Source organism: Pseudophryne corroboree, chromosome 2, assembly GCF_028390025.1.
Source record: "Pseudophryne corroboree isolate aPseCor3 chromosome 2, aPseCor3.hap2, whole genome shotgun sequence".
In the NCBI taxonomy this organism is placed as follows: domain Eukaryota; kingdom Metazoa; phylum Chordata; class Amphibia; order Anura; family Myobatrachidae; genus Pseudophryne; species Pseudophryne corroboree.
In genome coordinates, this window is record NC_086445.1 from 130,567,104 (window position 1) to 130,579,200 (window position 12,097).

Here is a 12,097-nt window from a genome sequence, read left to right on the forward strand (position 1 = left end):
CGTGGTGTGAGGCCAGGAAGGCCCCGACGGAGGAATTTCAACTGGGTCGATTCCTACATTTCCTGCAAACAGGATTGTCTATGGGCCTCAAATTAGGGTCCATTAAGGTTCAAATTTCGGCCCTGTCGATTTTCTTCCAGAAAGAATTGGCTTCAGTTCCTGAAGTCCAGACTTTTGTAAAAGGAGTACTACATATACAGCCCCCGGTTGTGCCCCCAGTGGCTCCGTGGGATCTTAATGTAGTTTTGGATTTTCTCAAATCCCATTGGTTTGAGCCACTCAAATCGGTGGATTTGAAATATCTTACATGGAAAGTAACCATGCTACTGGCCCTGGCTTCAGCCAGGAGAGTGTCAGAATTGGCGGCTTTATCGTATAAAAGCCCATATCTGATTTTCCATTCGGACAGGGCAGAACTGCGGACGCGTCCTCAGTTTCTGCCTAAGGTGGTTTCAGCGTTTCACCTGAACCAGCCTATTGTGGTGCCTACGGCTACTAGCGATTTGGAGGATTCCAAGTTGCTGGACGTTGTCAGGGCATTGAAAATATATATTTCAAGGACGGCTGGAGTCAGAAAATCTGACTCGCTGTTTATACTGTATGCACCCAACAAGCTGGGTGCTCCTGCTTCTAAGCAGACGATTGCTCGTTGGATTTGTAGCACAATTCAACTTGCACATTCTGTGGCAGGCCTGCCACAGCCTAAATCTATCAAGGCCCATTCCACAAGGAAGGTGGGCTCATCTTGGGCGGCTGCCCGAGGGGTCTCGGCATTACAACTCTGCCGAGCAGCTACGTGGTCGGGGGAGAACACGTTTGTAAAATTCTACAAATTTGATACCCTGGCTAAAGAGGACCTGGAGTTCTCTCATTCGGTGCTGCAGAGTCATCCGCACTCTCCCGCCCGTTTGGGAGCTTTGGTATAATCCCCATGGTCCTGACGGAGTCCCAGCATCCACTTAGGACGTCAGAGAAAATAAGATTTTACTTACCGATAAATCTTTTTCTCGTAGTCCGTAGTGGATGCTGGGCGCCCATCCCAAGTGCGGATTGTCTGCAATACTTGTACATAGTTATTGTTACAAAAAAATCGGGGGGTTATTGTTGTGAGCCGTCTGTTCAGAGGCTCCTACGTTGTCATACTGTTAACTGGGTTCAGATCACAAGTTGTACGGTGTGGCTGGTATGAGTCTTACCCGGGATTCAAAATCCTTCCTTATTGTGTACGCTCGTCCGGGCACAGTATCCTAACTGAGGCTTGGAGGAGGGTCATAGGGGGAGGAGCCAGTGCACACCACCTAGTCCTAAAGCTTTTATTTTTGTGCCCTGTCTCCTGCGGAGCCGCTAATCCCCATGGTCCTGACTGAGTCCCAGCATCCACTACGGACTACGAGAAATAGATTTATCGGTAAGTAAAATCTTATTTTCTCTTGCGTCCTAGAGGATGCTGGGGACTCCAAGGACCATGGGGTATAGACCGGATCCGCAGGAGACATGGGCACACTAAGACTTTGAATGGGTGTGAACTGGCTCCTCCCTCTATGCCCCTCTTCCAGACCTCAGTTAGATTCTGTGCCCAGAGAGACTGGACACACACTAGGGGAGCTCTCCTGAGTTTCTCTGAAAAGACTGTTAGGTCTCCCTGAAAATAAAAACCTGCTGGCTACAGGCTCCCTGCTTCGTGGGAGTGAGGGGAGAGAAGTCAGACCTACTTTTTCTGAGTTAAAGGCTCTGCTTCTTAGGCTACTGGACGCCATTAGCTCCAGAGGGTTCGATCACTTGGTGCGCCTAGCTGCTTGTTCCCGGAGCCGGGCCGTCACCCCCTCACAGAGCCAGAAGAAAGAAGCCGGGTGAGTATGAGAAGAACAGAAGACTTCAGTGACGGCAGAAGACTTCAGTAACTGAGTTACAGCGCAGCGGTCGCGCTGCGCCCCATGCTCCCACACATACACCAACGGCACTCACAGGGTGCAGGGCGCAGGGGGGGCACCCTGGGCAGCGGGTTACTGAAGTTTTAAACTGGCAAAAGAGCATGTTAAGTGCCTAGGCACTAAATATAAGACCCCCGCCAGTGTAATTATTTGAAACTGAGCGGGACTACAGAGCGCCGGGAGGGGGCGTGGCTTAGCCCGCACAGCTTACCAGCGCCATTTTCTCTCCATAGACATTGCAGAGATGCTGGCCTGGACCTCCACTCTCCTTGGCAAGTACAGGGAGCAAAACGGGGTGGGGGGCACAGTCAATTGGTGCTATTTAAACAGCACAGTGATCATATATTATTTCAGTAGTATATGGGCGCTGGGGTGTGAGCTGGTATACTCCCTCTGTGTTCTCTCTAACAGGCTTCCCTGTGGGTCTGTCCCCTATTGCCAGTGTGTGTTGGTACAGTGTCGACATGCCTGAGTGCTCCTCCCTGGAGGAAGTTACTGGGGGCGCAGAGAAGGATTTGTGAGTGACTGTCGGCACCGCCGACTGCTGATTGGGTGAATATGTTGAGTACATTGAATGCAAATGTGGCGTTATCGTCTAAGAGGCTGGATAAATCTGATTCTCTGACAGACATGGAGAAAATCCATGGAGGAAGCTTTATTCCGGGTACAGGCCCCCTCAGGGTCATAAAAAAAAGCGTTCATTCACCCAGATGGCGGATTCTGATACCGACACGGACTCTGATTCCAGTGTCGACTTTAGTGAGGCCAGTTTACATCCAAAATTTGGTTGAGTATTCAGTACATGATTGTGGCAATTAAAGATGTTTTACATATTTCTGAAGTGCCTGCTGTTCCAGATATTTGTTTGTATAAGGGAAAAAAGCCTGAGGTGACGTTTCCCCCCCCCCCCCCCCCCCCTCTCATGAACTGAATGCTTTGTGAAAAAGCTTGGGAATCGCCTGACAAAAGGTGGCAAATTCCCAAGAGAATTTTTATGGCATATCCTTTCCCCTCTTGACGACAGGGAAAAGTGGGAGTCATCTCCCAATGTGGACAAGGCTCTGTCCCGGCTGTCCAAGAAGGTGGCACTTCCGTCTCCCAACACTGCTGCTCTCAAGGATCCTGCGGATCGTAAGCAGGAAACTACATTAAAGGCCATTTATGTTACTACGGGTGCACTCCTCAGACCTGCCGTGGCGTCGGCATGGGTGAGTAGTGCTATTGCTAAGTGGGCTGATAATTTGGCATCGGACATTGATGCCCTGGATAGGGATAACATTCTTTTGACTCTCGGATATATCAGGGATGCTGCAGCTTACCTAAAGGATGCGGCGAGGGATATTGGCCTCTTGGGATCAAGGGCCAATGCCATGGCAGTCTCGGCCAGGAGAGCGCTGTGGATTCATCAAGGGAATGCTGATGCCGACTCCAAGAAAGCTATGGAAGCTCTCCCTTATAAAGGTAGTGTCTTGTTTGGTGAAGGCCTCGCTGACCTGGTGTCTACCGCTACAGCAGGTAAGTCATCTTTTCTTCCCTATGTTCCTGCACAACAGAAAAAGGCACCCCATTATCAGATGCAGTCCTTTCGGCCTAATAAATTCAAGAAAGGAAGAGGCTCGTCCTTCCTTGCTTCAAAAGGTGAGGAAGGGGAAAAAGGGTCGCCTGCTGTCAGGCTCCCAGGACCAAAAGTCCTCCCCGGCCTCTGCCATGTCCACCGCATGACGCTGGGGCTCCCCTACGGGAGTCCGTGCCGGTGGGGGCCCGTCTCCGACTCTTTAGTCAGGTCTGGTTTCACTCTGGCCTAGATCCTTGGGTCTTAGACAGTGTCCCAAGGGTACAAACTGGAGTTTCAGGAGATGGGCCCCCCACCGCTTTTTCAAATCGGCCTTGCCAGTTTCGATCCCAGAAAGGGAAGTAGTGAGTGCTGCGATACAAAAGCTGTGTCAACAGTCATTGTCCCAGTACCCCAGTCCCAACGGGGAGAAGGGTTCTATTCGAGCCTTTGTCGTGCCAAAGCCGGACGGCTCGGTCAGACCGATCCTGAACCTAAAATCCCTCAATCTGTATTTGAAAACTGAAGTTCAAGATGGAATTTCTTAAAGCAGTGATCTCCAGTCTAGAAGGTGGGGATTTTATGGCGTCAGTCGACATAAAAGATGCCTACTTAAACGTCCCGATATATCCTCCACATCAAGCTTTCCTGAGATTTGCGGTGCAGGATTCTCATTACCAATTTCGGACGTTGCCGTTTGGGCTTTCCACGGCCCTGAGGGTCTTCACCAAAGTCATGGCGAAATGATGGTACTCCTACACAAGCAGGGTGTCACAATTATACCGTACTTGGATGATCTCCTGATAAAGGCGAGATCGAAGGAGCAGTTGCTAAGAAATGTGGAGCTCTCCCTGACTGTTCTGCAACATCATGGTTGGATTCTAAATTTGCCAAAGTCTCAGTTGATTCTGACAACTCTGCTGCCTTTCTTGGGCATGCTCCTGGACACGGAACTGCAGAGTGTTTCTTCCGGCGGAAAAAGCTCTGGAAATCCAAGGCTTGGTCAAAGATTCTGAAACCGGCAAGAGTGTCTATTCATCAATGCACTCGAGTGCTAGGGAAGATGGTTGCGGCGTACGAAGCCATTCCGTTTGGCAGGTTTCATGCCCGGGTGTTTCAATGAGACCTGCTGGACAAATGGTCCGGGTCTCACCTACACATGCACCGGAAAATTTTATATCCCAAGTCCAGAATTTATCTCCTGCGGTGGCTGCACAGTTCTCACCTTCTAGAGGGACGCAGGTTCGGGATCCAGGATTGGGTCCTGCTGACCACGGATGCAAGTCTCCAAGGCTGGGGAGCAGTCACACAAGGAAGAAGTTTCCAGGGAAAATGGTCAAGCCAGGAAACTTGTCTCCACATAAATGTTCTGGAGTTAAGAGCCATTTAAACGGCCTTCTGCAAGCGGAAAACCTTCTTCGAGGTCTACCTGTCATGATTCAGTCGGACAACGTAACAGCGGTGGCGTACGTAAACCACCAGGGCGGCACAAAGAGCAGAGCGGCGATGGCGGAGGCCACGAGTTCTCCGCTGGGCGGAAAAGCACGTGAGCGCTGTCGGCAGTCTTCCTTCCGGGCGTGGACAACTGGGAAGCAGACTTCCTCAGCAGACACAATCTCCATCCAGGAGAGTGGGCCCTTCATCAAGAGGTATTTGCAGAAGTGACAAAGCGTTGGGGAATTCCTCAAATAGACATGATGGCGTCTCGCCTCAACAAGAAGCTTCCGAGGTTTTGTTCCAGGTCAAGGGACCCCCAAGCCAGTGCAGTGGACGCCCTGGTAACTCCATGGGTGTTTCAATCGGTGTATGTGTTCCCTCCACTTCCTCTCATTCCAAAAGTGTTGAGGATCATAAGACGAACAAGGGTTCCGGCAGTACTCGTCGTTCCACATTGGCCACGGAGAGCCTGGTACCCGGATCTTCAGGAATTGCTCATAGAAGATCATTGGCCGCTCCCTCTCGGAGAGGACCTGTTACTGCAGGGGCCGTGCGTATTTCAAGACTTACCGCGGCTGCGTTTGACGGCATGGAGGTTGAACGCCAAATCCTAACTCCAAAGGGTATTCCCGGGGAAGTCATCCCCACTCTCCTTAAGGCTAGAAAGGAGGTCATGGCGAAGCATTATCACCGTATTTGGAGAATGTGTCGTGGTGTGAAGCCAGGAAAGCTCCTACGGAGGAGTTTCAGCTGGGTCGTTTCCTCCATTTATTTATTTTTTGCAGGCAGGCGTGGATGCAGGCCTGAAATTGGGTTCCATCAAAGTGCAGATTTCAGCTTTATCTATTTTCTTTCAAAAAGAATTGGCCGCCCTTCCTGAGGTTCAGACTTTTGTGAAGGGAGTGCTGCATATCCATCCTCCGTTTGTGCCGCCCGTGGCACCGTGAGATCTTGACGTGGTGTTACAATTTCTTATGTCTCACTGATTTGAACCTTTGCGGAAGGTTGAGTTGAAATTTCTCACTTGGAAAGTGGTTATGCCTTTGGCCTTGGCGTCCGCTAGATGGGTGTCTGAATTGGCGGCTCTGTCTCACAAGAGCCCATATTTGATTTTCCATGTGGATAGAGCGGAGTTGAGGACTTGTCAACAATTTCTGCCGAAGGTGGTTTCTTTTCACATAAATCAACCTATTGTGGTGCCTGTGGCTACGGATGCCGTGATGGTGCCAAAATCTCTCGCCGTCGTAAGAGCTTTGAAAATTTGTCGCCAGAACGGCTCTTGTTAGGAAAACGGAGACTGTTTGTCCTGTATGCTTCCAAGAAGATTGGAAATCCTGCTTATAAGCAGACTATTGCACGCTGGATTTGTAATACGATTCAGCACGCTCATTCTACGGCTGGACTGCCGTTGCCGAAGTCGGTGAAGGCCCATTCTACCAAGAAGGTGGGCTCATCTTGGGCGGTTGCCCGAGGAGTCTCGGCACTTCAATTTTGCCGAGCAGCTACGTGGTCTGGTTCAAACACACTTGCTAAGTTCTACAAGTTTGATACCCTGGCTGATGAGGACCTTATGTTTGCTCAATTGGTGCTGCAGAGTCGTCCGCACTCTCCTGCCCGGTCTGGAGCTTTGGTATAGACCCCATGGTCCTTTTGGAGTCCCCAGCATCCTCTAGGACGTAAGAAAATAGGATTTTAATACCTACCGGTAAATCCTTTTCTCCTAGTGCGTAGAGGATGCTGGGCACCCATCCCAGTGCGGACTGTTACTTGCAGTTGTATTAGTGGTTTTCGGTTACATGAAGGTTGTATATCGGTTATGTTCAGCTTGTTGCTGTTAGTTCATACTGTTATCTGGTATTCCTGCTAATCCAGTTGTACGGTGTTTGTGGTGTGAGCTGGTATGTATCTCACCCTTAGTGTAACAAAAATCCTTTTCCTCGAAATGTCCGTCTCCCTGGGCACAGTTCCTATAACTGAGGTCTGGAGGAGGGACAGAGGGAGGAGCTAGTTCACACCCATTCAAAGTCTTATAGTGTGCCCATGTCTCCTGCGGATCCCGTCTATAAACCCTATGGTCCTTTTGGAGTCCCCAGCATCCTCTACGGACTAGGAGAAAAGGATTTACTGGTAGATATTAAAATCCTATTTTTTATTTTAACATTATAAACAATGTTTTGAAGGGGAATAACTTAAGTATAGCCATAGCTGCGTGCAGATGATGAAAATATAAATGTCTGAGGTACTAATTCAGTTATGATCAATCATGGATATCCTTAAAACATGGACCATTAAGGTGCCTTGAGGACAGTTTGAGAGCCTTCCCTACAATATAATCAAATAGCCTCCAAGCTAGTTTACTTGGCACGAACAGTAATGTGGGTATATTCCAAAACCCAATGGTGATGGGAAGGATGTGTGCTGCAGTTTAAATTGTTTAGGGTAGATGTAGATTACCAAGTGTTCCATTATTCAAATACATTCTAGAGCAATGGTTCTCTCCTGTTACTCTTGTTTTGTGGATCCCTTTAATCATGCACAGGTGAGTTGCTTTATTAACCTAAAAAAAATAATAAAAATTCTCACCCGCCTCCACAGACAGACATGTGTACTAAGCCTTGGAGAGTGATAAAGTGGTGAGAGAAGGTACCAGCCGATCAGAAAATGGGGTCGGCTCATGAAGCCGAGAAGTGAGCCAGTGGAAAAGTTGCCCATGGCAACCAGTAAGCTGCGATGTCTAATTTTATCGAAACCAATTGATGTTTCGAAGCTAGTTGCTATGGGCAACTTCTCCACAGGCACACTTCTCCACTATTTTCACTGCTTCATGCATAGACCTCACAGCCTGTAACATGGCAGTTAGGAGCTGATTGTTGAAGTACTTTCTCTTGCCACTTTCTCTCTCCAAGGCTTGGTAGATCTCCCCTCTTCATAAATGCACCCTAACAGGCCCTGGTTTACTCATCTATGGTTGATCAGATTGTAAACTGAAAATGACTGATGTACTAAATTGGGCAATCTGCTTAAACATGGATATACCTGAAAGGTGGACTGTTAGTGTGACTTGGAAGTCGCTGCTTTAGAGTAAGAGATTCAGCTGGCTAGTATCCTCTAGTGAAGAATCTATAAATAATACTGGATCCTTGCTGTTAATGTGGAATCTAATCCTTGTATGGTATCAAACAGATTATAATGCAGAGCTGACAGTGAACATACTCTGTACTTCAGAACACATGGTAAGTTTTTATCATGGGTACCAAAATTATGACCGTGGCGTAGCACTAAACTTCTAGCAGTAAATGGGTAGAAGGTATAACTGATTTCTAATGTACTGCTGCTTTAACTAGCAACCAACTTGCCAAAATGTCACTGATTCTGTAGTCTCTGAACCCATTACATAACCCCTATGAGGTTTAGTCTATTCAGCAGAACTGTATGGAAATGATGTGCAGGAACTGTCCTTGAAAAAAATTAATTCTGTTGCAGCAAAGTCTGGAGAGACATGCGAATACCCATGACCCAGAGAAGAAAAAGATGGTGAGTATTGTCTATTTAGCATTTATAGAGATCCCAATGAATCCACTCATGAATAGTACTGAGGAAGATCTTATCCGAATGAGTTCTATCCATGTTAATCATTTTTGTTTAGTTTTAAATCTATACTCCTTCATACTACAGAAGACAATCACCCATACTAGAACTGGAGCTCTTACGATCTGCTGTAGGAGCTAGTCATAGTCTAGCCCAGTGGTCTCTAACCTTATTTGGGGTGTGAGCTACTTTTGGAAAATAAAACCTCTGAAGGAGCTCCCCCTCCCCCCCCAAATGCACGTGCGTTCCTGCAAAAGTGTGTATGTGGCTTCACAAAGTGGATGTTGCCTCACAACTACAAGTAATGCCCCCACCCCTGCGTAGTGCCAGATACACAAATAATGCCTCTCAGCAGTGCCAGATACAATTTAAAATGTGTCCCCCCCCCCCCCCCCCTTGCAGTGTCCGATACAGTGCTAACCCTTGCTGGCTTCTTCTACTACCGCTGGTGCTGCTCCTCCTGTATGAGGGATGGAAGGGGAGGTGAGCGCGCCTCTCCTGTGAAGTCCGGAGAGCGGCTGCGGTGAGGGTGACAGTCTCTGGCAGCGGGCATTTAAAATATGGTGCCGGTAAGTGAGCCAATCGGGTGCCGCCACTGCCGGTCCATGAGCTCTGGCTGGCTGGCACCATATTAAAAATGAAGGGAGGGGGACTGCCAGTGACTGCCCAAGCCTGGGAGCTACTGAAAATACTGCGGTGAGCTATGGCTTGGAGATCACTATTCTAGCCTGTATTTTCCCCCCACCAGAATGCTGCTTACAGTTAAGGGTCGGGTTAAGGGGTTTTGAGATGGTTACTGGAGGGCTGATTACATTGTTGTGTAGACCACAGAGGAGTCTTGTATGTACAAAGACTTGATGTAATGTTGCTGTCACACTAACATGCTTCACCCCTGTCCTAGGAGAAGCCTCCACGTCCTAAGAGATCTCTGTCTTCTCGCCTCTCTGGGTACAAGCCTAAGAAATCAAAGAAAAAGTCCTCGAAGAAAAAAATATCTCTTCCAGATTCAGTTACAGAAAAGCCCCCAGAGGCCACGGTTTCAGAGGAGGCTGTCAAACTGCAAAAGCTGAGCCTGAAATAACGATTATAATCGTAAAGCAGAATTTATATTTTATGTTAAAACTGCCTCACTCTAATTAGCCCATTTTTGTGGGTGTCTTCTAATGGAGGTTTCCAATATGTTTGGCTTATATTATGTTGTGTTTTTGTTTGAGTCGGGTTATTTTATTTGGTCTGTCATGAGTTTTGTTTAATTGTTTTGTTTGTTTTGTTTGTTTTTTGTTGCATTTTGAGTCATTCATTTGTACTCATTCAGGCATTATTTAGCAATGCAGGGTAACTGGACAAAATACCTTTTTCTTCATGCTGTATTAAAGAGTTAAAGCAGATGCTGAGGTCTTTGAACATTTTTGTTTAGGCAAAAGAGCTCTGGGTATTGGCATATCATTGAATAGATGGATCTGAAAACATAGACCTCTTTATTCTGCAGTAATGAACATGGGGTGGCAAAAGCAGTAACTAGACATTCCTTCTTGCAAATGGAACGTGCACACTTAGGAATACCAAAGAACTCCGTATCCTGATATGTAGGATGTACTAGAGGAGGCCTGAAAAAAAATCTGTGGCTCTCTCCAGCTGTTGTGAAACACCCCTCCCAGCGTGCACTTCCATAGGTTTAGCATTCACTATTGGCCGAAATGATGGCATGGCATGCTTGCAGACCTGTGCTATATCATAGGTTCTGAAACTGTCCTTGGGACCCCAAATAGTTCATGTTTTCCAGGTATTGTAGAATCACAAATGAAATCTGTGTCACCTTTGGATCTATCAGTGAGTAATGATGACACCTGTGCCTCTGCTGGGTGACTTGGAAAATGTGAGCTATTTAAAGCCCACTGTACTGGAGCAAACCTATGCCATGAATATCACAAATGAGTTGCAGTATTTTAATTGGCATAAAGAGCTGCCATTATGTGACGTTAGACTAATTATTTTTCTTCTGACACACTGATGCCAAGGCTTGGCCCTAGGTGATGTTTCAAGCTAAGCTTCCCTACAAAGCAGAACCCTCTACTTCAGGCTTTTTCAACCAGTGTGCCGTGACCAGTTGCAAGGTGTGCTGCGGAGAGAGCAGCTTCCTGCACCTTCAGAGTGAACTGTTGGCCCAGGCTCTCTTAGAGGATCAGTGGTGCTCTGACCGTGACCTATGCCTTGAAGATGTGGTGGTGTGATATCATAGGTCACATCCGCCGCCTCTCACAACCCAGCCAACCCACCTGCCTGCATACACATCTTCCAGTTCCTGCCTGCATACACAGCTTTCCTTGCCCACCCACATCCACACCTGCCTGACCGCCTGCTGCTCAGTATTCGCAGCACTTCACTATGAACAACCCCTGCCACTGAGGGACAGGGAGGAGGACAGCTGACCAGTCGGGGCTAATATTTGCTATTTTATTTCTCCTGTGGGGAACCATAGGCTTTATGTGGGGAGAATATGTATTGATGGGGAGGGGAATTAATGTGGGGAGCAATAGGATTAATGTAGGGAGCAATGTGATTGTTTTTTACTGTGAGGGCCAATGTGTGTTTTGTGGTTTTTTTTTTTTTCCTGTGGGAACTGATGGTGTGCCTTGGCAATTTTAAAATATTGCTCGGTGTGCCGTGAGTAAGAAAAAAGGTTGAAAATCATCTCTCTACTTGGACAAGTAGACTTTGAAGATACAGAATCACTGTCTGGGTTCTCTCTGCCCCTTGGAAAACTCTTTATATTGGCAAGGGAGGTGGAGGAAGCATGTACAAAATTACCAGTGTTCCGTTGAGGAAGGGGCATGGAAGCTTTTGCCTGTTCTAGTTCTGGGTGTATAAAGTGGTTTTCTACCTGTCAATCTCTACTAACTCTTGCCCTGTAAACCAGAATGGGGTGAGTCTCTGTATAGATGCATTTATGAAGTCTGAAATGGTTATATTGCAGTAGTCTGCAAACAGTGCTCACAATATTAAGACTCCTTCATAAGTAGAACTGAGGCATCTTGCTGGGTTGGCGTACAGCTGGAGATACCATTCAGATAACTTTTAAACATTCAGAGGAACTTCTCCATAGTAGAGAGTGGGTAGGTAACTATTCTGCACTTCATGTGGGGAATTGGTAGTGCCACTGACTACTCTTGATGGGTTAGGTATGATCGTAACCTTATCTATGCTTAAGACAGAACTCTTTGCACAAATATACATTGTGTAACTTGGATGTTATGTTTTTGCTTGCTAGAGAAATGACCATCAATGAAATAGGTCCCATGCAGAGGTGAAGTTACTAGTGGTAACAGGTTTTCATGGGAACACGGGAAAGGTGGGTCACAGACCACACACAAGCAGCCATGAGGGGTGGCTCTATGTCAGACATTCCCAACCGCGGTCCTCAAGGCACATCAACAGTGCAGGTTTTAGGGATATCCAGGCTGCAGCACAGGTGGTTAAAGCAAAATAACTGAGCTACTAATTAAGTCACCTGTGCTCAAGCCTGGATATCACTAAAACCTGCACTGTTGGTGTGCCTTGAGGACCGTGGTTGGGAATGCCTGCTCTACGT

General features: G+C 47.4%; 1 protein-coding gene across 2 annotated transcripts in view; it reads left to right on the top strand.

Annotated features, from left to right (window-relative positions):
* The window catches only part of GTF3A (general transcription factor IIIA), a 46,025-nt gene extending 36,129 nt beyond the window's left edge, over positions 1-9,896 (top strand). Inside the window, exons 8-9 of one of the 2 annotated variants that reach the window (XM_063951716.1) lie at positions 8,104-8,153; positions 8,404-8,454. In XM_063951716.1, the coding sequence (XP_063807786.1) occupies positions 8,104-8,121 (18 nt within the window). In that variant the 3' untranslated portion in view covers positions 8,122-8,153; positions 8,404-8,454. Of the gene's footprint in view, positions 1-8,103; positions 8,154-8,403; positions 8,455-9,409 lie in introns of those variants that run through there. The other variant, XM_063951715.1, reaches the window with a different exon arrangement.
* Positions 9,897-12,097: the final 2,201 nt, after the last annotated feature.